The sequence below is a fragment of the Poecilia reticulata genome, chromosome 13 (assembly GCF_904066995.2).
Source record: "Poecilia reticulata chromosome 13, P_reticulata-male-v2, whole genome shotgun sequence".
Lineage (NCBI taxonomy): Eukaryota > Metazoa > Chordata > Actinopteri > Cyprinodontiformes > Poeciliidae > Poecilia > Poecilia reticulata.
The window spans coordinates 24,484,596-24,512,587 of NC_088842.1; the positions used below are offsets into that span (position 1 = coordinate 24,484,596).

General features: G+C 38.7%; 1 protein-coding gene across 3 annotated transcripts in view; it reads left to right on the forward strand.

Annotated features, from left to right (window-relative positions):
* The first annotated feature begins 18,750 nt into the window (after window positions 1-18,750).
* LOC103475184 (chloride channel protein 2) overlaps window positions 18,751-27,992 on the forward strand; it is a 104,288-nt gene continuing 95,046 nt past the window's right edge. Inside the window, exon 1 of one of the 3 annotated variants that reach the window (XM_081614548.1) lies at window positions 18,751-18,977. In XM_081614548.1, coding sequence (XP_081470674.1) covers window positions 18,927-18,977 — 51 coding nt within the window. In that variant the 5' untranslated portion in view covers window positions 18,751-18,926. Of the gene's footprint in view, window positions 18,978-25,735; window positions 25,889-26,876; window positions 26,971-27,992 lie in introns of those variants that run through there. The other 2 variants (XM_081614550.1, XM_081614549.1) reach the window with 2 other exon arrangements.

Below are 27,992 nucleotides of genomic sequence, written 5' to 3' on the forward strand. Positions count from 1 at the left end.
CATATTCAGGACCATGGTTGTTACATTCTTTGTTTTATGCGACTTCTGAAAATAAAAAAACATCAACTTGGCAATCGCTCTGAGACCCCAAATCATATTAATCATTTGTAAATGAAAAGTATATTTTAACATACTTTAGCATACTTTGATTGATGTACTTAAACTGTACTATTTTGGAACAACTTTTTGTGCCTAGTATATTTTAATAGTATTTAAATAGTATTAAATTACAATTTTTAGTACTTAAATGTACTTTTTTGGAACAACTTCAAGTTGTACTTAGTATACTTTAAGTATATTTTTATGTACTATTCAAAAGCTTGATTAGTATATTTTGAGTGTACTAATTCTGTCATAGAATTATATTAAAATATACTTTTAATATACTTTAAATATATTTTAAAATATACTGCTAATGATGTAATGTATTTAAATTACACTTAAATTTTAGTTTTGATTTACTGCTATTGCTGATAAAGTACAATTTTAATTACTCATAAAAGTGTTCTTTAGTCCTACTTTCCTATTTTGTACATGACATGCATAACTACCCTACAGTACTTATATTGTTTAGGCTACAATTACATGGAAAGATTAATTACACAAGATGTTCAAGGTACTTCAAATATTTTGTTTAATTACCGACGTTTTAAAATTGTCCAGTTTTACTCACAACTTTATGAACTTTACATAAATTATCAGTTTGCACGTCAAAAGTGAACACAATGAACATGAACATTTAAGTGTGACGAAAAAAACATGAAAGTTATTACTTTAAAGAACAAAAATTATAATTACATTGTGCCTTCAATATATTACCGTTTTGGTAACACTTTATTTGATGGGGTGTGCATAAGACTGACATGACACTGTCATAAACATAACAATTGTCATCCAAATTTTAAAGGAAATTTTCATTAAAATTGTCATTATTTACTGAATGACACTTCATGACACTGTTATGTTCCTAACATGAGTTAGGATGCAGCAAAATAAATGCAAAAAACAAAAAACAAAACGAAAAGATAAAACAGGCTTCCTCCATCGTGCTTTTTTATTTTTATTTCTTTTTTTTTATTATTCTAGGAGAGCAAGTTAAAGCACTTCTTACCAACAGGCGCTTTGGAGCTGATGCAGCCCATTCTCGCTGCTGCATGTAGACCCCCCTTTAGAAGCGTAATCTATTACATTTCTTCTCTCAATCATCCATGTGTAAAGAGACGCAGAGCGTACCTCACAGATGGAAAGCCTCCGTCCCTGTCCTCCGCAGCTGTGCTCACACCGCCGGACTGAAGCCTGTCGGACTGCAGGGGGGTCTGGCCATCGCTTCTGCTCAGCTTGTTTCTTCTAAATCCATGCACATAAAGTTTTCTGCGGCTCTTCTAAAACCTCTTGTCTCCCTTTGGATCTCAGCATCCGCAAGGTTCAGCACCACAGCGGAGGGACAGCGCTCTTCTCTGCAGGCAGCAGTTAAGGTTTCGGCCCCGACCTGAGAGCTGCAGGGCTGTGTTTCTGTGCGTGTGCATGCGTGTGCGTGTGCGTGTGTGTGTGTGTGTGTGTGTGCGTGTGTGTGTGTGTGTGTGTGCGTGTGTGTGTGTGTGTGTGTGTGTGTGTGTGTGTGTGTGTGTGTGTGTGCGTGTGTGTGTGCGCGCGCGCCCGGTGTCAATGGGGTTTTCTCCCCACTCTCCCTTACTCTCTGTCGAATCCACGCCACATTTTGGACATGGGTCCACTGTCTCTGGTCAGGGAGTGAAGAGTCGACATGTTGATAGAAAACAGTTCATACCTATACCGCTTTCCGCCCTCTGAATGTGTTTTTTACTTGCTGTGTAGGAGCGGAATGAGACGGGATTGGCTGGAGTCACATGAGGGCGGAGCTGTGGGTGCACGCAGAGGAGGAGCTGGTTCTTCATTTAGGATTGCATTTCCTGACCGTGTTTATACCAGCTGACATCATGACAAAGGAGGGCTGTGTTTCAGCAACTCTGATGTAGACAAGAGGAAACCAGATGTCATCAAATCGAGACACTGATCATTTCTACATTGAAATAAACAGATTGACTTTTCTTGTCAATCTTTAATATTATGTAGGACCAAAACGGACATAATAAGAAATAAAAGCATACATACATGTTTAGTTTTTCCTTGTCCTTGTCCTTACACATGAGTTTCCGTCAAGAAATATATTTTCTTTTTCATTTCCCCTAAACATGCGTTTTTGTCAAGAAAAGTAGATATTTTGTTTTGTCTTTTCCTTTTACAAACCCTCTTTCTTTTGTCATTACCTCCTCTCCTTTTCCTGTTTGTCCTTTTTGACTTGTCCTTTTTTCTGCTTCTCTGTGTGCCTCATATGTTAATGAGGAGAGCTGCCTTCTACGTACAAGTCCTACTATTGGCCAATAGAGCTTTGGAACTAACATCACGTTATGTCTCGCGTAGTTGCTCGGTGCCATCTTTACAGGCCACAGACCAAAACAAACTTTATCCCGGTGTTTTTATTGTGTTACTGACCGCAGTGAAGTTAGTTTCAGGCAAGCGGCGTTTAGCTCAACTTTGATCCGATTTATGAGCGCTAATTTCGGCCAGCCGTTCTCAAGCTAACTCCTCAAGCGCTCGGAGGTTCACTTAGGGGTTGTCAACAAATTTCCAAACCAAACACTTCCGTCAAACAAATGTTAATAAATGCTTTGCCTTGTGACCAACTGATACAAAATCGTAGAATAGGTGTGCCAATAATGGGGAGGGGTTGAAGTGGTGTTTTGGTAGGGACTCTAATTGAGGATTTCTGACTCCCGGGGCAACTTCTGCAAACATCTGATCTTAAACCAGGCCAGAAAAAGTACAGCTTAATGCGAGCAGTGGTCTTATACTTCCTAAGGTGGCCGGCCCAGGGAATAGAGAGTGTCCCAAAGTCAGCACTGTCTCACGTGGCTTCTTAGGGACAACTAACTGCTTAAGCTTAAACTGGCCATGTTGATGGTATAAAATGCCATCTTGCAGTATATATTGCTCTTTATTTGTGTCAGACCCTACAGAGGCCTCCCCCCTAGCCTTCAGCAACAAAGTTGGATCATTCTGCTGCATTTGTCTGATGTTTGTGGGTATTGAAAAACCCAGTGGCATATCTGGAGCCACTTCAACTGAACTCTCACCCAGTGCATGTTGAAATTTCTCATGCCTTCTTTGACTGCGTGGCTTCCGAGACTGCCCAGGTTCTGTCTGCAACTCAGCCTCGAAAAAAAGGTAAATCAACTAATAAATGTTATATTGAAACTAAAGTGTTGTTGTGTTTATATATAAAAAATAAACTGCATTAAAAAAAAGTCACCGACATAGTAGTGTGGCCATGGGTTTGGCCATCACAAGAAATGAAGCACTCACACTCTAAAATGTGCAAGAGTTCATTCAGCTCCTCTTTCTTGTTTTCACTTGCAGAGGCTCCTGCAGGCAAAGGCAAAACAGAAGATATATGGATAGCAACACCTAAAAGGGACACAAATCTAATGTGTCAGTGGTGTGAAGCTAAAACTTTAAAAGTACTCTAAGGTGATTTTAAAGTGTCACTGTGTTTCTACGACAGAACTATTTTTCCATAAATCAGGCTGTTTTTGTGAGTGCCTAATTTTGACTTAGGATCTTTGTTTAACTTGGGATGCATGTTATTCAGAAAACCAGAGTTCTTCAAAAAATGCCACCCATGCTTGTAAAAAACAAACGCCTCAGAATGCCCTTCTTGTTGTGATGCAACTTTGCAGTACGGGGAATTGAAAACCAATTCCCCGTACTGCTGGTGGTGCTGACATGAACAATCACTGCAAACTTAGTGGAAGTTTTCACATGCAAAACAACTGCAAAAAGTCTCCAAGTGCAGCATGCAGATAGCCTGAGGGTTCTCATTGCATCACATTTTGAAGGATTAAGCCATTGATATTTGAATTTTTCAAAGCAAGAAATAGATTAGCATTTTTTTATCCTGGGCTACAAGTTTGATCATTTTTGTTCATAAGTATAATTTACAAATGTATTATTTGGGGGTCAATATGATCAGTTTTGTTTAAGTGTGTTAGAAATTGGCAAACTGTTTTATTTTAGGCTGAAATTATTGCAGCATTTGCTTTTGATTACATACTGACATCCCAACACAAAGATTTTTTTTTTCTGTAATACATAATGTCTCTCTTTGACTATATAACATTTTATCTTGGAAATGACAGCCTGAGTTTGAATGAGATTACATGTATAAATAAAAGGTAAAATAACAATGAAATAGCTTCTAAATTAGTTACATTTGCAAATACATTGTTTTCAATGACTATGCTGGCTAGTCCTGTGTTATAAACCAGGCAAGTCCAAATGAAACTGCGATTCAACAGAAACCATACTGTGACCCACATCAGTTTGAGCAAATAATAAAGTCTGTACTCAATCCACATCCACGCATTTGCAAAACCTTTACATGTGGTACACACTGTTAGCAATGCACAATTGTACACATTGAATCTAATGCAGGTAATCCGTCATATGAATGCGTCAATGTACATTTCTTACAAAGCTAGTGACATGAGTTTACTGAGGACATTAAAGCTTGCCAGGTTCAGAAGATTTGCCGAACATTCTCAGCAAAACTCAACTGATGGAAAAGATTTCCATGTAATCATGCAGGCATAAAGTTTGCTTGGCAGCTGGATAGAGCTGCTGTTTTACACATGCAGTGGAAAGGTCAGGTCGCTCTATGTGAGAATTCACATAGAGCGAAAGGAGCCAGGAGCCTCTTCAGAACAAATCCAACAGACAACAAGATCTCATGTCTACTTCTCAACTGCAACCAATCAGACATGTGGGCATATTGGGGCCGGTCATGATGATGATGATGTTTTTTTTTTTTGTTGCAGTTAAAGTTAAAAGTCAAAAGACCAAAAAAGTTGTACAAACTTATGCATTTCGTGATCCAGGAAGTTCAGTTACGTTCTGTACAGAAACTCTGGCAAAAAGTCTGAACTTAAATTGCAAAAGGACAAATATTCTTCTGAGAACAATGAGTCAAAATAAGATTGTTAATGTACAAGTTTTGTCTGGTTGGGAAGTCTCTGAATTGAAAACAAATGACTTCATAGAGTTGTGATCAGTGGCCTCATCTTAAATCTGTTAAGCTTCATAACATCAATGCAGATGTGGAACTACTGATGGGAACTGATGCTTCAAATGCTTTAGAGCCCTGAGAGATGGTAAACAGTGTGGATGGTGGGCATTATGCTGCAAAAACTAAAGTTGGCTGGGTCATAAATGGTCCTGGAAGCAACAGCAGAAATAAAAATGTCTGCACTGCTGTAACAGCCAACAGGATCTCTGTTGAACATCTTAAATAAATGCTGGTCAAACAGTACAATCATGATTTTAACAAAAGATCAGAGGGGAAAACCGAAATGTCCAGAGAGGATTTGCATTTCATGAACATTGTTAATAACTCAATAAAACTTGTTAGAAGTCGTTATCATATTGACTTACCATTCAGGAGTGAAAGTCCCAGCTTGTCAAATAACATCTGTGTTGCAGAGCAGCGCCTCCAGAGCCTCAGAAGGAGATTTGAAAAGGATGCTCAGTACAAAGAGGAATGCACTGCATGTGTAAACAACATGCTGCTACAAGGACACGCTGAAGCTGTACCAGCAGATGAGCTACAGAAAGGTGATGGACAACTGTGGTACATTCCTCATCATGGAGTGCATCATCCCACAATAGGCAAGTTGAGAGTACTATTTGATTGTGTATCAACTTATAAAGGAGCATCACTGAACAGTCAACTTCTACAGGGACCTGACCTCACAGACTCTCTGGTTGGAGTCCCCATCAGATTTAGAAAAGAACCTGTTGCCCTCATGCCCGACATTGATGCCATGTCAACTTTCTCTGTTTCCTGTGGTGGCATCATGGCGACACATCAAAACCTGCACAGGAGTTCAGGATGTTGGTTCATTTGTTTGGAGCAGTGTCTTCTCCCAGCTGTGCAAATTATGCTCTGCAAAGAACTGCTGACGATAACGCACAACAGTTTCCAGCTGAAGCGGTTGATGCAATCAAAAATAACATTTATGTGGATGACTGTTTAAAATCTGTTCCCACAGAAGAAGAGCAAGAAAGAGCTCATATGCTGTCAAGATTCAGACAAAAACACTGGATAATAAATGCTAATTCAGCTGACAGAAAAAAATCCTCTCTCATTGTGTTATTTGCAGATGCAACAGAGGAACTTTTGATTAACAAAAGATGGCAGATCTACCAGAAGAAAGAGAGACATCGCTCCTTTCACAAACGTTGGAGTGGATTACTTTCGTCCTGTAAGTGTCTCCTGACAACGTCTCCTGAAAAGGTATGAAGTTCTGTTCACTTGTTTCACCATCCGTGCAGTACACCTGGAAATTGCATACACCCTCGATACAGATTCCTGTATAAATGCAGTACGCCGGTTCATCTGTAGAAGAGGCCTGGTTTCCACTATCAGATCTGATGCCACAAATTTTGTTGGTGCAAATCGAGAGCTGGAGGAGAGTTTGGCTGAACTGAACCATGCTAAAATTCAAAATACTTTTGTGCAGGATGGAATCAAATGAAACATCCCTGCAGCCTCTCACCAAGGTGGGGTTTGGGAGCGTCTGATTCGTTCCATGAGAAGTATTTTAGTCTCAGTTCTTAAAGAAAAAGTTTTGGACGATGAAGGACTTCAAACAATCTTTTGTGAAGTTGAAGCCTTATTAAACGACAGACCCATTACCAAGGTTTCAGATGACTCGGATGATCTTGAGGCACTCACACCCAACTATTTGTTGTTGCTGAAAAACAAACCAGTTTTGCCACCAGGACTGTTCAACCAAAAAGATCCTTATCTCAGGAAAAGGTGAAAACAAGTACAATACATGGTAGAGCTGTTCTGGAAAAGTTGGCTTTCTGAGTACTTACCTCCGATGCAGGAAAGACAAAAATGGACAAGAACTAAAAGATGTCTTATTCCTGGAGATGTCTTAATTGCAGACACTACAGCTCCAAGAGGATCATGGATGATGACCAAAGTCTTGAGTGTAAACCGGGATGCCAAAGGCTTGTTGAGTTCTCCACAGATCTCAACATTTCATTTAAAAGTAAATGAAATGTTTAGTTCTGTGCATCACATAACTGCCAAAGTTCCTGGCAACGATGCAGTGCCATGTCGGACTGTATTTCTTGTCAAACTCCTTTTTAACATAGGCAGCGATATCCTTCTCTATGTTGTACTTCTCCATTGCCTGCAGGGCACAGTCTACAGCATCTTGGCTGTAGACTGTGCAAAACAAACTGGTCTTTGTTTTGCGATTACAAAACAAAGACCAGTGTTTTGGAAAGACCTGTGACCAAACTTCTTTTGCTACTGGAAGCCTCACCCTGAGGAATTCAGGACATGTTTGAGGGAATTGCTCCTTTTCCTTTTAAAAGTAATTGTGACAGTATTCACAGTTAGGGGCCGGAGTGTTGGAGCCATTTATTCTTTATTTCTTTATCCTTTTAAATTTTGTTAGTTTATTCTTAAATATCTATTTTTTGTATTACTTAGAGTTTATTTGCAGTATATTAAATTGTTGATTTTATTTATTTTTTGTTTTATTATTTTTCTTATTTATTTTCTAAGTAAGACAGGAAGAAATGTGGGTCAGTCCACTTTCTATAAGTGAAGAGGCCTGGTGAAGGACCAGAAGGCATTTGGGTTTGGGGGATAGGCGTAAATCCCGGAGGGGATCCGGATCCCCCCCATCCATCCATCCATCCATTTTCTTACACCCTTGTCCCTCAGTGGGGTCGGGAGGGTTGCTGGTGCCTATCTCCAGCTAGCGTACCGGGCGAGAGGCGGGGTCACCCTGGACAGGTCAGCAGTCTGTCGCAGGGCACGGATCCCCCCCAATCTTGGAAAAGTCTAGAATTGTCCCCCCCAAAGAAATCATGAAAGAAACCCTTGTATTTAAACAATATCAATATAAAAAGGCAATAGAAACAAAGAACGAAGTAAATCTGCCATTCCTCTAAGAAAAAACATAATTCATTTTTAATTAAAAAGTCCCACCCCCCCCCACTATTGTTAGAACAATGGTTCTAAAAGACATGCAACACGTTTTATTTACTTTCACTGCTCGATAGGAATTGACAATTGACAATAAAAATCTGTCCACAGTTATTTCATTACTTTGGTAAACTGATAAACTGCCTTCTTATGCCTTGGATATCAAAACTAGCTAACTTTGCTTTCATAGACTTAGCTCCTTTTTCTGTTGAAAGTAGTCAATATTTCAATTATATTTAGCTCTCTAACTCTTACTTTGATAAGAAGAATTTGAAACTGGAGCGGCTGAGAGTTACCACTAGCTGACAGCTCTGTATGGGAGAGGAGGCCGAGAGCAGAGGGGCTACTGCAGCTGACAGTAAAACAAAAATAAAGTATGCCTTTATTTCTTATCTTCTTCAACGTAGAGCCTTTAAAACCACAAAATAAAATCTGAATATTTTTCTAGAAAACTCTGGTGCTGACCTTTAAGTTTAAGTTATGATACTTTCCAAATATTCAATTTCTACACATTTATAGGTTCTCAGCCAACCAGGACATGAAAAAAAAACAAAACAAAAAAACTAAATGTGAGGGATTTGCCCCCTCCCTAACAGGTGCTGTTTTTTGTGTTTTATAAATTCTAATTTATTTGTGTAAATGTATTGTTTTGGGAAGTACTTTGATTTATTTACTTGTTTTAATCCTCTTCTCTCTTTGAGGTCACCTGGTCATGTGTTGCCATGGAAGCGCGCCCATGAGCAGTGCTGACAAGGACCTGGTGATACCAATCAGCCTCATTGGGAAAATCCATTTTCTGAGAGGGAGGAGAGATGCATTTTGAATTTTGTTTGGGCCCAGATAGTTTTTGTTTGAGTTAATTGTAACTGTAGACATTGTTTAGGAATAGTTTAGTGCAAATGTTTGTTTGTTTCTGTCTGAAAATGTGAATGTCTCCACCCCTCCAATTAGTCCTGGTGGGAGCCAATCATTTAAAAGCTAGATGGTTCAGGTGAAAAGGAGATTCTTGCTCTTCTTGTTTGTGACTTGAAATGCCACGCTGTATACTGAACTGAACTGAACTGAAGAAAAAAGAAAAGTATTGAGTACTCTACCACTGCCGGCTCCAGTCTGTTTTTCTCTTGGGTCGCAAACTTACACTTGGTGTCAGAAGTGGGATGCGACGCTGATGTGCAGATAACTGCTAATTATGGGTCCAAAGCAGCAGACAAAAGGCTCTAAAGCTGCAGAATCGGCTCCAGTGGAGGAAGCAGAGCAGGATGGAGCTACAGGTCAGCAGACTTGGCAGTTCAGTGATGAAACAGCATCTGTGGACATGAAGAACATTGCTGCCATGCTGGAAAAATGTCTTCAGTTCCAGAGTGACTTTGTTGACAGATGGGATAAAGAAGAGGATAAGCAAGAAAGGAGATGGCACCAGATGCAGGTTGAAGTTAACAATCTGAGAGATGACTTGGAGAAGAAGCAGAAAACTGAAATTTGTTCTCATTCAGGCTCCTCTTCAGAAGATGATTTAGAGCCAGCTTCTCGGCATAAATCTAGAGGCGAGCCAAAACAAAGAGTCTGGACTCAATCTGATATTCCAAAGTTTGAGGAGGGAGAGGACATTGAACAGTATCTGACAACCTTTGAAAGGTTAGCAATGGCATACCAATGGCCTGAGAGGGACTGGGCAGTAAGGTTGGTACCTCATCTCACCGGCAGAGCCCGAGCAGCGTATGTGGCTATGGCTGCAGAGGATTCCTGTGACTATGGTGAAGTAAAAGCAGCCATCTTGACAAAGTATGAAATTAATGAAGAAGTGTACCGACAACGCTTTAGAGAGCCAGAGGTCCGTGTGAATGAAACCCCCCGAGAGTTCTACAACCGTCTGAAAGACCTTTACTTGAAGTGGATACAGCCTCAGAAGAGAAGAAAGGATGAGATTGGGGAGATCCTGATCCTGGAGCAGTTCTATAATTCTGTCACCAGAGCTGAGAGTATGGGTCAAAGAGAGGAGCCCAGCATCGGCACAAGAAGCAGCAGAACTGGTTGAAAACTTCCTGGCTGCAAGACGGGGACCAAAAACCTTCCGATACAACCTTCAGCAGAAGTCCAGCTTAATGCAGACTTCTTGTCTCGCTGTGGACACAGCGAGTCTCCTGAAGGGGAGGGAAGTGTGAGGGATTTGCCCCCTCCCTAACAGGTGCTGTTTTTTGTGTTTTATAAATTCTAATTTATTTGTGTAAATGTATTGTTTTGGGAAGTACTTTGATTTATTTACTTGTTTTAATCCTCTTCTCTCTTTGAGGTCACCTGGTCATGTGTTGCCATGGAAGCGCGCCCATGAGCAGTGCTGACAAGGACCTGGTGATACCAATCAGCCTCATTGGGAAAATCCATTTTCTGAGAGGGAGGAGAGATGCATTTTGAATTTTGTTTGGGCCCAGATAGTTTTTGTTTGAGTTAATTGTAACTGTAGACATTGTTTAGGAATAGTTTAGTGCAAATGTTTGTTTGTTTCTGTCTGAAAATGTGAATGTCTCCACCCCTCCAATTAGTCCTGGTGGGAGCCAATCATTTAAAAGCTAGATGGTTCAGGTGAAAAGGAGATTCTTGCTCTTCTTGTTTGTGACTTGAAATGCCACGCTGTATACTGAACTGAACTGAACTGAAGAAAAAAGAAAAGTATTGAGTACTCTACCACTGCCGGCTCCAGTCTGTTTTTCTCTTGGGTCGCAAACTTACACTAAAATAAAAGTTTAATGCAACTTAAGTTATAATTTAAATAACACATAACTTGTATTGAGAACCACTGCAATAAATCAGTATTTCTGAGGAATTTTATTAAGTGGAGTTACTTATTAAAACTTGTTTTTAGTCAGAACCTCACATTTTTGTAAAGGTGTAGCAGAGATTAGATCAGTGACTCAGAACCAAACTCATATATGATCAACATTTGAATCTTAGTTTGACATTGTTTTTATTCATCGCTACTTGCTAGACATTTTCGATGGTGTAGCTTGAACACACACACAAAAAATATTAAACCACATTTTACATTACATTTTACTGTAACTTTGCTGAACCCCCCAAAATTGCGCTTCCCCCCCCAATAATGAAAAGGGATTTACGTCCTTGTTTTGGGGTCTATGGGTTTTACCAGAGTAAGAGAGGTAGCAGAAAGAACAAAGAAAAGTTTGAACTCTGTAATTGCTGGCTGAAGTGGGAAAATAAATCATCCAGAACAAACAACAAGTTTGGACATCGAACCTTCTTTTGACTGTGTACAGAAACTTGACCCCATTCCCTCAGTAGTGGCTTGATGAAACTTTTATTGAATGTTTGGCTTGGTAAACAATCGCCACTACAGTTCTCCATATCTAGTTTTACTCAAAATACATGGATACTGATGGTGAGCTGACGATGCTTGATTTCTATATCAAAATAGCTTTGCTACATCAGAACTGACATTATTTAAAGCCTTCCTACTTTACTCGAAACCTTATTTCTATCATAGGTAATGCACTCACCCTCCGCAGAATGTTGCTCAAGACTCTCACTGTCCGTCACTTTGATGCTTGAGTCAGAAATTCTCCTTAAATACAAAACCATGAGTCATATGGCAGCAATTTAGCATGTGGAGCTAGGAATCCTGACCAAGGATTCTCACTCAGTCACCTCTGGTGCAGCAACACATGCAGATCCACAGTAAGTAAATAATTGCAAAAGTATTCATAGTTCTTACTTTTTTTCCCATTTTCTTGGCATTTTAAGTCATAGACTAACACAAGGTAATATTTTTATACATCTTAAAAGTGAGGTGCACATTTATGTTTTGACCTCTTATTATTGCCTCTGAACAACATCTTCTGGGACCAATTAGCTTCAGAAATCAAGCTGATAGTAAATAAAGTTCACTTGGGTCTAATTCATCCTCTGTATAAATGGAGCTGCTCTGTAAAAGGCCTCAGAGGTTTGTTAGAGAACATTAATAAACAAACATGATGAAGACCAAAGAACACAGCAGACTGGCCGGGGAGGAAGCTGTGAAAAAGTTTAAAACAGGGCTGGGTTTTGTTTAATCCATCATTTGAAAATAGAAAGTGTATGGCACAAACTGTAATGACTCAAGGGAATAAAATGCTGAAGCAGTAGGCAGTGTTGTAGGGAAAGAAAGAGCAGAAATATCTAGAGGACAAAACTTAAAGGAAAGGAAGAAGAAAGAAAAAAGTCCTGCAGCCATTGAATCAGGTGTTCTGGAACAGACGTATCTAAAACATGTAGAAAAGCTGATCTAGAGTTAGTCTGTGTAGTGAGAGGTGACGTTTTATTGTTTTCAGGTATTTCTTAAGAAATTAGGGAAAATAATTAAGAATTAGGGGGAAAAAAACTTGAAACTAGTGAAATATCAAACATAAACAGCTAATTAACAAATTCAATATCTATTTAGAAGAAAAACAAAAAAACATCTTTGTACAAGATTAAAAATACTGAAAATGAGAAATCATAAAACGTGAAACACTTCCTTCCATAGGCTTTTTAAACCCACTCTGCATAATCACTGGTAACTGCAGTATAATGACATAATTAACAGTGAGCCAACAATAGTGAACCAACAGCAAGACTCTAACATCCTCACACTGTGTTCTGTTGAAGTGTCACATGGAGCGCTGCAGCAAGTGGCACATTATTGTTTTTATTTTTTTATCATGACTTGCTAGAGGAGCACCCAGCTGTTCATCTGTCCTCACAGAAGGGAGTGCAGAAGCTGCAGAGACGGTCAGCAGCAAATCATCCATGTGAATCAGATGGAGCTGACACCTCCAGATGCGTTTGTTCTGTCAGTTTAGCTTTGTGTCTGAACAGAAAGACATAGGAAAAAAAAAAAAAAAAAAAAATATATATATATATATATATATATATATATATATATATTTATTTATTTATTTATTTATTTATTTATTTTTACAGAAATTAAAAAAAAATCGGGGACCTGTCAATTACTGTTATTGTGTTTTATAAAATTGTTTTTAGCAGTAAAAATTAAATGTTACCCCTCCCAGACCAAAAAGCACATATCCATATTTGTACTAAACACCCCTCTGGATCTGCATGAAATGGTTCGTTCCTGCTTGGCGTACTTGACGGTCAGTACAAGACAAGAACAACTGTGACTATTCTGCCTAGAAAAATAATGAAGTTTTAACAAAAAAACAAACAAAACAAGAGTATGAATTTGTAACAGTTTTTCTCCAAGAGAGGTGAGGAGACTGTGTGAGATTATCAACCATTTAGCATAGTTAGCTTAGCTACAGACTACTGTTTTCCTCCATAGCATTTAATGAATTAAGGAAAAGATATACCAAGATATTTATATATTTAACTTGTCCCTGTACCTTTTACCACACTTACCAGATGAGTCAGTCAGCAGAAGCTCCAACCACCATACCAGCATAAACCCCTTTCCTCCCCCTGTCCCAGTGAAAAAGGTGAGCAACACTGTGTTCAATAACAACCTAGTTAGCATCATTCCAGGGACTCCATAGGGATTTCTCTGTGTCTTTGCTCTTTTTACAGTTACACAACAAAAACACTATATTTGTTGCTGACAGAAATTCGAACAATGTTTATAAAATAATAATAAAAAAACAGCCTCCTGTCTGGACTGCAGCCAGTCCACACAGTTTTACCTTGGCTTGCATCTAAATTACAAGTTATATGTTGCCACCCGTCCTCTCCTAAGTGAAATTAAAGCTTCAGTGTGTAACCTTTATAAAAAAATAATTTTTTTTTTTACATATTTGTTGAAACTGTCATTGTGTTGTGACAGTATGGCATGAGAGATAATTTGTGAAAAAAATTATTTCCTCTGTCTTCTCCCAGTGCTATCTAGAAACAACCAATTAGAGACAGAAGGTGGGTTTTAGTGCTATCAATCACAATCTCATGTGGCTGCTCATCCTCCCTCCTCCTAGCTCTGTGCTATCATAGCCCAGAGCTATGCAGATTCAAACTGTGAATGCTCAGTTTAGTTAACATAGCCACCAATGACAGCAGATTAACAGTTTTCCTGTCACAATAAGTTGTTTCTCCACCATTAGCACATTTAGCAGTGAGTGAATGAGCTTGATTAACAACACTAAGACCCTCCTTCTGGTTCTGATTGGTTGTTTTTGGTCAGAACGGCACATTACTTTAGGTAACAATAGTAGTTCAGAGAGGAGGTGAAGGAGATTGATTTTTTTTCACAGATTATCTGTCTCATAGCAAACTGTCACAACATTGTGACAACTTTAACAAATATGGAGATAGACTGGAGAAACTGTAACAGTAGTTGCGCAGGGGGGGCCCCAATTACATTTTTTGTCACAGGGCCCAAGATTCCTGGCGGTGTCCCTGTGCACATCTATTTTTGTTCTCCTCCCATCATTCATACACACTAATTGATTACCTTCCAACAGCTGTTCTATTATATCTCCATTTGTATTTGTTCCCTGTCCTCCCCATAAATTGCTATGGGCATTAAAATCTGCACACCAAATAACTATTTTGTCCCTGAATTTCTTTTAATTTATCCAGCTCTAATCTTTCACATGGATTGTAATAATTTATTATAATAAATTGATCTGCATTTATCCAAATCTCCACAATTACAAACTCATCTTCTTTTCCTCTCGTAACCACTCTAAACAGCAACCCCTCCCTAATGAAAATGGCACATCCCCCACCATTACCTTCAATCCGATCAAATCTAATAGTAGAATAATTTAAGATTCTAAAGTCTTATTGGGGTTTTAACCAAGTTTCTTGTATACAAATAACCTCTGGAGCTTCTTCTAATTTATCAATAAAATGCTTTAATTCCTGTCCATTTGATATTAAGCTTTTTGCATTCCATTGAGGAATCAAGACCAAAGTATGACTATCCTATTCATGAGGATAGGGCACTGAGGTCATTCTTCACTTCCTCCCATGTTAATTCATTAATGTTAAGATGATTTGCTGCCGCTTTCACTATTAATTGAATTCTTTCTGTTTTTGACTCAATTTCCATTGTTGCATTTATAACCCCTGAAATAAATATCACTAGCTTTTTTAAATCCACATACACTTTATTTTCTTTTGTTTGGTTTAGCCCTGTATTCATCCTGTTTTCCACCCCAGCATCTGTTCTTTGCTTTACCATTTTAACAGCCTCTCCATAGGATAGTTTGTTGCTTATTCTGACTAGTTGTACCTGCACCTCCCTCTTCATAACTTCACAAACCCCATATGACACACTGTGGCTGGTACCGCAATTACAACATTTTGGCTGCTTGCTCTCATTGCACTGTTCATAATCATGATCCTCTCCACATCATGTACATCTTCTCTTTCCTTTACATGTCTGCGCTGCATGGCCAAATTTTTGACATTTAAAGCATCTAATCGGTCGTGGGACATACTCTCTTACATTGTAGGCCAAATATCCTACATAGACTCTCTCTGGAAGTCTTTCTTCATCAAACTATCAAAACCCTTTCACTGTTCATTATCTCTCCATTTTTAAAGGTCTGAAGGCTTCTTACATCTTTAACTTTTCCTCCTCTGATATTTGATTTTATTTCCTCAATTGAAACCTCAATCAGGATACCCCAAATCACTCCCTTCCTCCATTTACTTCCTTCTTGTACCAGACTCACGCTTGTCACTTTATACTTTCCTACTTCTTTCATCCTACACGCTCTGTCTTTTTGTTCTTCTGTATTACAACATATCATTAAGTTTCCATCTCTTAGAACTTTTGCATTAGTAATGTCCCCCACCTGATTCTCCAGAATCGTGGATAGTTTAACTGGACTGAGCATTTGCAATGCCTTCTCCTCGTTAACTCTAACAATTACTTTGAACTCCCTTACTTCCCCCTCCATTTCTTCAGACTCATCCTAATTTTTCACCACTATTCCCCTCTTTCCTACAACTGCCAACGCCGAATAATTTCCTATTTTTGGACTCATCCTTTCACTGCTCAGATAGATAGATAGATAGATAGATAGATAGATAGATAGATAGATAGATAGATAGATAGATAGATAGATAGATAGATAGATAGATAGATAGATAGATAGATAGATAGATAGATAGATAGATAGATAGATAGATAGATAGATAGATAGATAGATAGATAGATAGATAGATAGATAGATAGATAGATAGATAGAAAGAAAGAAAGAAACTTTATTCATCTCCATCACTCATTATCTATACTATTTTCCCACTCTGGTCCATTCACAGCACAGCTGTGTCTACCTGCCATAATCTTTGCCCAAAGTTCTTTCACCAATCCACGGGATTTCCCAATATCATCTTGAGCATTTCCTTGACGCCGACTTCCAGAAGTCCAAGATAGTCTTATTTCTTTATCTTTGTCTTCCTCTCTTTCGGCTCTTAAATTCAACTTTTTAACCATCAATCAATTAGAGAATGCTGGAAAAATGGACCAGGGCTGATTAGCTAACTGATTGCAGGTGTGAGGAGAGAGAGCAGAAGGCAGACTGAGGAGAGGGAGAGAGAAAGTGGCACAGGTGACTGGGAAATTAATCTAACAGTGCAACAAAACTAAATACAGGAAACATAATTAAAGTAGAGTAACTAAGAGTAACAAGATAAAGGAAATAAACATAATAAACTAGAACCACTGAGAAAGGACTGAACTAAAGACAAACAGGAAAAAAATAAGAAACTAACACAGAGACAGGACAAACAACCATGCACACAGACACACACACTGGGGACAATTTGGAGATGCCAATTAACCTGACAGTCATGTTTTTGGACTGTAGGAGGAAACTGGAGTACCCGGAGAAAACCCATGCATTTCTTTCTGCATGGAGAACATGCAAACACCATGCAGAAAGACCTGGGCCGGAAATGGAACCCAGAACCTTCTTGCTGCAAGGCAACAGCTCTACCAACTGCGCCACTGTGCAGGAGTGCATTTTAAAACAATGGTCAGAATTTTAAAAATGACTGAAATCAGTTTTCCATGTAGCCACCATGACCCCGATCTGAGTAACTAATGGAAAATGGCTTGTTGGCCATTTTCCATCAGTTACTGATGGAAAATGGCCATCAGTAACAAAGGCTGAGTATTTGTTTTTTTTCACATACCTCCAGCCACTTTCCACTGTAAATTAGTAGATTCTTGGAATCCTTGTTTAACTTTGAAACAGCTGCTCTAACAGAGTGTTGTTATTCCAATGAAATGCCTAGTATAACACTACACAGATTTTTTGACGTTACAGAGGATGCTTACCGCCTCAGTGTCTTTACACATTGATTACCTGGGTTTAAAGTTCAGCAACTAAATCTAAAAACATAAAAACAACAGCCACAACAGCAACATTATCCATACAAAAAGCTTTTTATTTGATAAAAGCAATATTGCATTTTTAAGTTAAGGCCAGATGTAAAATCTCAATAAGATCGACTTTCTTGAAATTATTTGACCACATGTTGGTGAACTTGTGGCAGCGAGATGGCATGCAAGCGTTTAAACATTACATGATTGATTTCTTAAGGACTTTAAGCCACAAACGCTGTCACTTTCAAACATGCGTTGCACAAAGCAGTCAGTCTAATCATTAACACAAGAACACACGCATTTTTTAACAATCTATAAAACCGGAGTGATTTTGTTCTTTTGTGTTAAGGTGAACCTCCTGTTGACAGCTATGAATAGATTTTCCCATATTTCCTTCACATCACTGCCTCAGAACATCAAACACTTCAGTTTCTTTATATCAAGCATCTCAGGACAAATTCAGTCAACCGCAAGTTGAACTTCAGAAAGAGCTATCTTTTGCTCAACTGACCTGACGTTAAAATCTCATCTTTTGACATCAAATACTTTGAACAATTTTCCACTTATTCATCCAAACTACAGAGGATTCACTAGAAACAGATTTTATACTTAGAATAAATCTTTGAGTAATGATTGTACTCACATGGGTGTGAGCTGTACAGACATAGTAAATAAAGGTTTTATTTATGTACCCAGAGGAACAGTTCTTGGGAATATACAGCAAAGAAATGTTCCTTTTGGGAGACACTCTATGCTTTAGGGTAAATTTATATTTACAAATTAATCTTATTCAACTAAATGTACATTTGATTTTTTTTAATCTGTACATTTGACATACAACCCATTCTGACACAAAAATAAATATATATTTTTTTATATCATAAAATTATGAGAAAAGTAAACATATTGTTCTCAAAGTGAATTTGACAAGGGTGAAACTGTGATGTCAACTGGTCAGAGCATCCTGTATCTCTTGTGGAGAGTTTTTGATCTGCAAAGAGAGCTGTGTATTAAAAGAGGTCAAAGAAAGAGAAAGGAGAAAATAGGCATGTATCACCACTGATATCCTTTACCATTATTTTTGCCTTAATAAAATTTTCTCTATATTCTGTAGAATCCTGATGGTTTCAGTCAGGATTGTTTTGTCAGGAAAAGGGAGACCAATACTGAGATGGTCAATGCTGTAAATGACATTGATACCTTAATACTTTTAAGGTTCTGGAAAAAGAAAGGAACAATTTGGACTGTCAAATGGAAGGAGGCTGGGCTTCACTCCACACTCAAGTCCCGCCTCGCATGTGTTTCTTGCTGGGAACTAAAGGTATAAAATGAAGAAAATAACAGAGACGCAGCGTAAAGTCATAGTTCACCTAGTGAACTGCTGTACGGACACTTCAGACAGACATCAGTCTGCTTTAACCAGCCAGCGCGCGGAGAGACGTCTCTGACCGGGTTTCTTGTCACTTCCAAGCCAAAAATCCCTCCATCTAGTCGCTGGGTGAGATACGGAGCAGAGCCATGGCGGGGGACGGTTCGGACCAGCGAGCCTTGCAGTATGAACAAACTTTGGTGAGTTTCACTTGTTGCATTTTGGCACTTTTGTATTTATCTACGGCTCTCCGTGGTCTCCGAAACCAGAACTGACAGATTGTATCACCTGGCTTTCATCTGGTAGCTACACAGCAGAATGTTTTTAAAAGTTTATTTTGAGTGGAATTACAAGGAAACTGTGAAAATTACATGAGTCGAATGATCCATTGTGACATTTACATGCTAAAAACTCACGTCTAAGTCTGTAAATCAGGAGTGAGCAGACTGACAAACTTGTTTCAATATATTTGGGCCCATCGCCCCGCCTAGCGCCAGCCTTGATAAAGGCTAGGCTCCGCCTCTTCTCCTCTAGTGGGAGGAGAGCACAGGAACGGGAAGAGGGCTGAGGCTTCAGGGCAAGGTTGGCGTGCTTGGGGGCCCAGACATCTCTCGAAGATCCGGTGCCCATCAAAGGACATGATGTACCCTGTCTGACAAGACGGGCACAAACAGATGGTACTGCTAGAAAACATCTTCTCTCTCAAGACAGTGCTATTGTTATGGAAATTTCATTTATGAGAATCTGTTTCATTAATAAGAGAAAAATAAATTTTTGTCTCTAAGTTTCTTTATTCAAAGGCAAAAGCGTTTGAAGACCCATCTCACTGAACGCAGTCAGGAGAAGTGCCCTGAACAACACACATCACATCATTATATAGTCACAGCAAGGAAAAAACCCACCCAAAGTCTGATCTTATCTCTATTGCTAGACGGACCAGAAGACAATCCTTACCCCCACCTCATGAACTATCCCTCACCTCTTGGAGGGGATGTTTTATGGCAGGAAAGAGAACAGGAGAAACTTCAAATTCTTTGTCAGTTACTCATGGATGCAGGGTTCAAACAAGGGTACAAACTACATTTCACACGTCAGTCCTTTAAGACAATTATTAGACATTTTACCCAGGATGTCTTCAGGTCTCTTATACTATTACAGCTGCAGAAACATCTATTATCTGGAAACTTCTTTAATGGAAAACACATCTTGCATAAATACAAAAACACAGCAGATATAATCAGTAAATAAATGGTAAAAAAAAAAAAAAAGTATCATCAGCTCCATCAAAGATGAAACAAGGCTAAAGATGAAATTTTCTATTATACAATCTTAGGCTGAAGAAAAAGAGGGAGCCGTTTGTCCGGTCTGATTGTTATTTATACAGACCGGGGAGTCCACACCCAGTAGGTGGGCGTGGACTGCGCGTGAGGGATAAACACACTAGCAATAGCCTTAAAGGGCTAGTGGTGTTCAAGAAAGACTGTGCAGTTTAACATGCAAATACCTTTAATGCATGTTATAAGGTATGTCTTAAACAAGCAAACAACATCTGGCCAAGCAGTGCTATTGTAATTATAGTTTTGGTAATTAAAACAAATGATTCTGACTCTGATTTTATGACCATTATCTCAATGGTAGAATTTGGCATCATAATGAATAGTTTACCTAGCAGTAATGTTGAGCTCAAATGAAATAAAATTTATTTAAAGGAGACTAAAATTTAAACACTGCTCCTACAAGATAGGAACAATTTTAATGTGTACAATTCCAGTCTCATTTTAAGATCAAGTGCATTTACAATTAGAGATCAAAAAAAAAGAAAGAAAAAAATCAGCTAGTGCAATGAGTTGAGAAAACTTCATTTTGATCAGCTGTGAATTGTGATCGACCAGCCTGATACTCAAAACTCTGACCGTTCACATTTTTGCAAACTCCCATATGCAAGTTCAACCTGCTATTAATTATAGAAAACTCAGAGATGCAGAGATTTTCTCTCTTTTTTGACATACTGGGGGTGCATTCACACCAGCCCTGTTTGATCCGCTTAATCAAACTCTAGTTTGCTTGCTTAGAAATCCGGTTCATTTGGAGAGGTGTGAGTGTGCAAGTGACTACTGTAGATTCTTATAGAACCAACTCTGCAAGATAATCAGATGTGAGACATGTCTGTAGTTTATTTAGTTAGTGCAAAGTGAGATTTTTAGCACATAACAGGAAGGCTGTATAGCTTACTATAAGTTATTTCTGCTAAATTCTAAATCTGCCACATAAATCTAATTGTTGCGTCTCTATCTGCAATTGCTTGAGTCATTAAACGAGTATGCTGCAGGTGAAGACAATTCTTAAGACTGGTAAAAAGTCTTACTATATCAGCTGGTTTAGATTGTCTTTCCAGTAACTTTTAGTGTAGAAACACAAACTACTGTACAGTTGACAAAGTTTAGACACTCTGTAAAACTTTTGAGATAAAACCCCCACCTTAATCTCTTTGTGTTTTTTATTTGTCATCTTTTATGACTTGGAATGCTAAGCCTGCATCTGCTGACTCAAGATTTTTTTTTTTTTGTTCACACTGCTAATAAGCCTGAATCAAAGCAATTTATACATGACTGGTTTACAGTAGAATTGATCCTGCTAATCCTACAAACAGTTCAAACAAGCGCCTCTGAAGCCGGGTTAGAACGGCTCTTAGAACAGATGTTGAGACGTGATAGATGTTAGAACACATCAGAGATTTAAGTGTAATCTACCCCACTAATTTCTGTCAGGGAGTCTGGACAGAAGGTGGACTGACAGTTGAGGAAATGGGAGATAAAGTTTCAGAGATCATGTGCGAACTACAATTCAAATATTGCAAAGTGCACACTGTGTAACTCTCCCCTCTCTGAACAAATGTAAAAAAACAAAAAGAAAACGTTCTCCATGATGAGTCAGATCCTGATGACAGTAGTAGACAGATGACTTATGTGTTTTACCTCCTGTGTATCAAGAAGTCCTTCTATCCAACAGCTCCAAGAACTTGTAAAACTGATTTCCAGAAAGACTTTCCACTCAATTCCCTTATCTTGTCAGCTGTCACAGATTCAAATATTACTTTAAAGGTCCTAACTTAGTTCTCACCTTACATTACTAAAGGGATGAGATCTCTATTTCATACCTTGAACGATTATTTGTTTTTCCATGCCCATTCTTTTTTACAGCTTCTGTATGCATTTGTTTTTCTGCCCAAAATATTTTCTCTAACAAATATAGCATTTGTGCATTTGGTCTATCCTTGTTGTTGCTTTTCCTCTTCCTGCAAACAAATTCCGCAAGATTCTTCATCCCTGGCGAATGACTGGGTGCCTTTGAACCCCCCTCGTCACTCTAACCGCAGCACAACATTAGTCCTCCCACACACACACACATACATACTGTACACACAACATGGAAGGGCACACTATGGATACCCTGCACAAACTGAACAACATGCACAAATAAATCTATCCATTTCCCTATCTCTGATCTTTGCACCTGAGCTAAAAATAGGGCGAATAACAGCACATACTCGTCTGCCACCCCAGAGCTATGTCTAGACCTCTTGGGTCATTATCCTGCTGGAGGTGTCATTTGCAGTTTCTACCAAGTGTCCTTAAAGTGTTAGGTGTTTAACTCCAGCCGTCTTCCAACCAGAGTTCCAGAAAAAATGAATGAATGAATGTTGCTGCTGTCTTCTTCATTTTTAAAGGTGCAGATAATGTGTTCAGGATTAAGTTCCTCAAATTGTCCACAGCCTGCTGCATGATCTGCTGGGTTTTTGGTTATCATTATGATACTTTTCCCCAAAGTCATCTATCAAGCCTCTGGGGTGTTCACAGAAAAGCTGGATACACTCTTATTAAATTGGGAAACAGGCTATTTGATTCCATACATTGAAGCTTGAGTTTAAAATGAAACAGTCAAAGTTTAAGGGGTAATAATGCCTTTTTGAGAGTCCGTGGCGGTTTCTAGGTGAGGAAGGTGGGGACCTTATGACTTCACCTCCATGCTACCACAACTGTCCTTCATATTATGTCAAGCAGTCATTTATTCTTTACTAGATGGACTGCAGCCAGCTGTGCACATGCGTGCTTTCAGATCACTTGTGCTCTTCATGCATATTTTGGACTCTTGTCTGCTCTTTTTGGGTCTCCTCTTTGCTGGGGCTGGCTTGTTTGTAATTGGCTTTGAACCTTACACACTGCTGTGCAAGATAACTAGAGAAACAAATAGATCTCTGTAAGTACAAAGATGTATCTTTATCTCTTTACTTTTAGATCTACTTAATATTTTCAGGAAGCAAAGAAAAATCAACTAAGATCTTTTATGTTACACTAATGCATTATAGCACTTGGAAGATTGGAAAAGTGTGGACACATAATATTCTGGGAGATATGACCCTAAAGAGCCTTAATAAAAGGTTTCCGAGGTGACTGTCTGAGAAAGGCACATTTTCCTTCATTCCTGAAAGTCTTCATGCATTGTATCCACTGGCACATCTTCTTTCCTGAACTGAAGGAAGATTACAGCAGTTTTAGCTTGAATTAATTGGCTTCTATTCTATGATAACTTTAAAATTTTTATCCTCCTAATATTTTAAGAGTCTTCACAGACTGGCAACAGAATAATTACAAAATTTTGAATCTCAGATTGATGATTTAACATCTCTCTTTCACAATGATTTTTGCCACTCGCTCTAAACATGTTCAGAAGATTTCAGACATGCTGTTTGAAAAAGAATCTCCAAGAGATGGGAGGTTGTTTTGCAAGCTCTGAAGCTCTGTTTTGCTTCAGAGCATAACATTTTGCTCTGAAGCAAAATGTTATGCACTTTTGCTTCAGAGTTTTGTGTAAACAAAGTTGTGGTACTAAAGAATCTTACCCTTATGTCATATAATCTGACGGTAATTAGAAACTCATATTCCACCCTACAGACAATCAATTGAAAAGTTAAATTGTTTTTGCAAATATTTTCAGACAAAACAGCAAACTAAACATGGGGTTTATGCGTTATCAGTATTTTCTTATCCATGCTTTTCATTCAGTTTGAGTTAATATTAGCCTTTTGAAACGTGTTTTACCTAATTTTCAATTGTTGTTTGGAGAAAATCATTGCTGTGCAATACCCTCCTTCCAAATGGAAACTGGAAAGACCCCCACTTCCTATTTTGTTGTCACTAATTTGTTGACAGTAATTAGACAGTTAAAAGGGCTGAGAGAGAAGTTGGGAAGACAAGTTGTAAAGATCTCAATGTCAGGAATCGACCTTGAGATTGAATCCCGACAATAACCTTTATTTATGGGGGTGCTCTCTCTACCTCTACGCCAGCGATGCCCCCTTCTGTTTACCATTTGTCTTCCGTGCTCTCTGTTGCCCACATAATGAGGACACTGAGTGCAGGACAACCCCTTCATCTGGGATCAATTTAGTAAAGCAGGCAGGCTTGGCCATGTGGCCTTTTCTGACTATGCTCAGCATAATGACAGGCTTTCAAGCAGTAATGTCTTTGTTTTGGATAGGTCTGTTTGTTTTCCTCCTCCACTCAGATGCAAATTTCAGAGGGGGTGCATCTCAGAAGGCCTATTTTTGCCCCTCATTTTTGGGTCCTTGGAGTTTCCGTCCCGTTTGAAGTCTACTCATTTAATTAAAACTTAGGGTTGACGATCATGGATGTGGCTGAGAAGGCCATGCAGAATGCCATCTTTGCACGAGCAGCGGTTGTCCTTCGATGCCAGAAACCCCAAATCTGTACCACTGTTTACTATTTCTCCCATATTGGGCTTTTACATGAACCCAGCAAGGTATATGGAGTCCTCACAGCCCATCAATCTTCTCTATGAAAAGGAATGTGAGAATGAAGATTGAAAACTCATCAAGAGGATTTTTACATACTGTATGTTTGAAATTTGTTGATTTTGTTTTATTGCCTCGAAGTAAACTTCTCACTGCAGCGTGACACATTCTTCATTGTACAGCCTCCTTTTTTTCATCCCAAGATCAGCAAAGTGAGCCTCAGAGAAACTGCAAAAACCTCAAAAGCTTCACCACATCAGTTAAAGTTCACAGGAGTTCATTTGGAATCAGACCAAATAACTATGGTTGCCAGGATAAATTATCTTATCACCTCATAGAACCCTGGCAGCATGTGTAAGGTTTGTAAAGATTCAGTTGAATAGGGCTGGGCAATAAAACAATAACAATGCCTATCGCAATGGAGATGCAGTCTATACAAAATGTGTCCTATAGACTGTAGTTCATGTCACTGAACTTTGTTCCGAATAATGTAGGAAGTGTGCAACATCACAATTACATAGGACCACTTGGAAGTACTATTTAGTACAAAGTTTCAAATCAAGTTTCATGGTCTACATATCTGGCCAGTTTAGTGGGCTCCACCTGAGATCATAAAGCCCTAATGATAATAATCAATGACGTAAAGCAGGAACACTGATTCACCATCAATATTAAACATGTTGCACATGGGTCATAAAGCTCCTGCCTACCACTTAAAATCAGGAAATAAATTGAACCCTCTGGTTGATTATGGTTTGTGTTGTGCATACTTCTCATTCAAAAGGAGCATGACTCTTTGAACTGAAATGACTGGAGATGCACATGGGTTGTGTGAAGTAGGGATCTAATCATATCAAAGGGCAGAGAGTTTATGCAAGTTCTGGATGGCCGCCAGGGCCGGCCCAAGGCATAAGCATACTAAGCAACCGCTTAGGGCCTCAGGGTCACTAAGGGGCCCCCCTCACTGGAGCTGATTTTTATTTATTTTTTCTTTAGTAATAATTTCTATATCATTATAATATCAAAAACACACAATTTCATCACGAGATGATTTGTTTTTACAATAATATATATTTTATAATGTATGTAGAAATTATTATTTTATTGATAAAAAGAAAAAAAAAAGCTCTTGGGCCCCCCCGCTGGCATGATGAGCTGCTGTGCACGTGCAGAGCGCATCCAAACATCCACCGTCTAATTCGGTAGAAGTTAAGTAAGTAAAACAATGTCTCAAAAAAGGACTTATCCTTCAGGAAGAGAGAAAAGAAAGATGAAGAATAGAAAAAAGCCAACATAAAGGTTTGTTTTAATGTGCACTGGTAATGTAATGTAAAGATTAGTAAAGCTGCTAATAGAAAATTAGCTTGATAGCGACCTGGAACACGGTCCAGTTCAACAGCCAAACAATTATGCTAGGGTCTTTATATTTGTGTGAAACTGTCTGAGTTTTAACTTTAAATGAGTTGATTCTCCTGCTTGGCTCTGTATAATTTTGAGGAATTTTTGGCTTCAAAACGTTTGATAATAATTAAAATTTCTCAATGTTTGACATTGTCTAGCAAAATGTTTTTACGTCAGGCTACATAGCTTCTACATCGCTTTATGCTGTAGTTGGAGATATGTTGTTTGCTGCTGAGCATAATCATTTTGTGGCTAAAACAAACATTATTTTTACATTAACTTCTAAGTTATGTGAAACGTCTGTTAAAATCATTTGAAGACATTTCTCAGGGGAGAAAGATTCATCTGGTAAAAACAATTTTTTAGGTTATTTTAGTTATGCTTAAGAGAAATTAATTTAATCAAAGAGTGTAATGAATATGTGTGTAGGGTTGCACCAATTGCTGTTTTCTGGCCGATCCCTGGTTACCGATCTTTAAAAAGCCTGACCTGCCGATTTTGATTTTTTCTGATATAATTTTTTTTGTCTGAAATGTTGCTAAATATATCAAGAAAGTCATGGAGTTGGCAACGGTGGGGTGAATATTGTTAACTGCAAGCGTGCAGACCTGACCTGGTGAGCCGGTCTGTCAGTCAAACCTCTCACTGCAGAGCACAGGGCTTAAAGAGTTCTGGCCGGTGGCCGGATTTCCGGCTTTTGGCCAAACCAAACTTTAGTCTCCCGGACCCTTCTAGACCGGAGGCGACGCATCTAAATTTGCAGTACCGTAATTCCGCCACACGTAGCGCTATCTGAAAAATTCCAACGATTTCTGAAAGGGGAGACGTTGCACTTTCCAGCAAATATCGGGTTAATACGGCAACTTCACAGCTGCAGCTGCAGAGAGTGTAATTAATCCAGAGAGCACTCGTTAAATAGATAGTAAATTGCGAAAATAACTTGCTGGATATTGAATGTTACGGTGGTTATGGATACATGGGTAAGTATATCATCTCACAGGACATTTAAAGAACTACTTACAATTAAAATAAGGAAGATTTATTTAGTCAGACGTTTGAAACTTAGGCGTAAAGAGCTCCGTCTGGGGGCCAGACTTTCAAGCAAAGCGAGCTTTGCACCAACGGCCCCCCTCAACTAAACTGTAGATAATAGATAATAGACAAAGATGTCTGCCAATCAGAATTCTAGCTCCCGTGTTCTTGACCAATGACTGTAAAACGGTTTGTAGAAAAGAAGCGCATGCGTTCGGTTCGGCGGTTAAATCGATGACAGCTCTTCTTCTATTCTAGCCTACAAATTCTTTGTTGGGGAGCGGTGAGGGACCTGGATAAAAGCTAGGGGGGTGCTGGGCTGAAAAAGGTTGAGAAACACTGATCTAGTTGGTAATGTTGCATGTTCTAAATTACTTGCTAAAACATTGACTGAAAGGACTCTTGTATAATATTGAGGGATTTTTGCCTGTAAGGCAAACCTTTAGAGCACAGACATTTTACATTTTATTTTGAGTTGAAATGTACTGAAGTCTTATTTAAGTTTGAGTTTTTAGCTTGTTAATTGTATTGTTAGAAGCAATTGTTGCACTATTCAAAGACACTTTTTATTAAACTGTGTCAATAGCAACGCTATAGTAAATTTTTATCATAACTAGGTTTCAGGCTCAGGATTTTTTTTTTTACTTTAAGCCCTGAGAGCAGAAGAGGACAGGGGCTGATTTATAAACCTTTGCTGTCGAAGATAAGATCAGGTGATAAGATGGACTTCGCGTGTAAGTATCGGCCTATCATGATTCCCCAAAATTAAGGAAATCGGCACCCAGAAATGAACTGGTCAATAAATCAGTTGGCCAATAAATTTATCCTATATTATATATGTATACAACGTAAACAGCCAGAGATGCAATAAGTTTATAGCAGGTGTGTGAATAATCTAATAATCAGACTGCTAATTGCAGCAAGTTCACATTGTTAGTAGAACTAGAGGGCCCCAAAACCAAATTTTGCA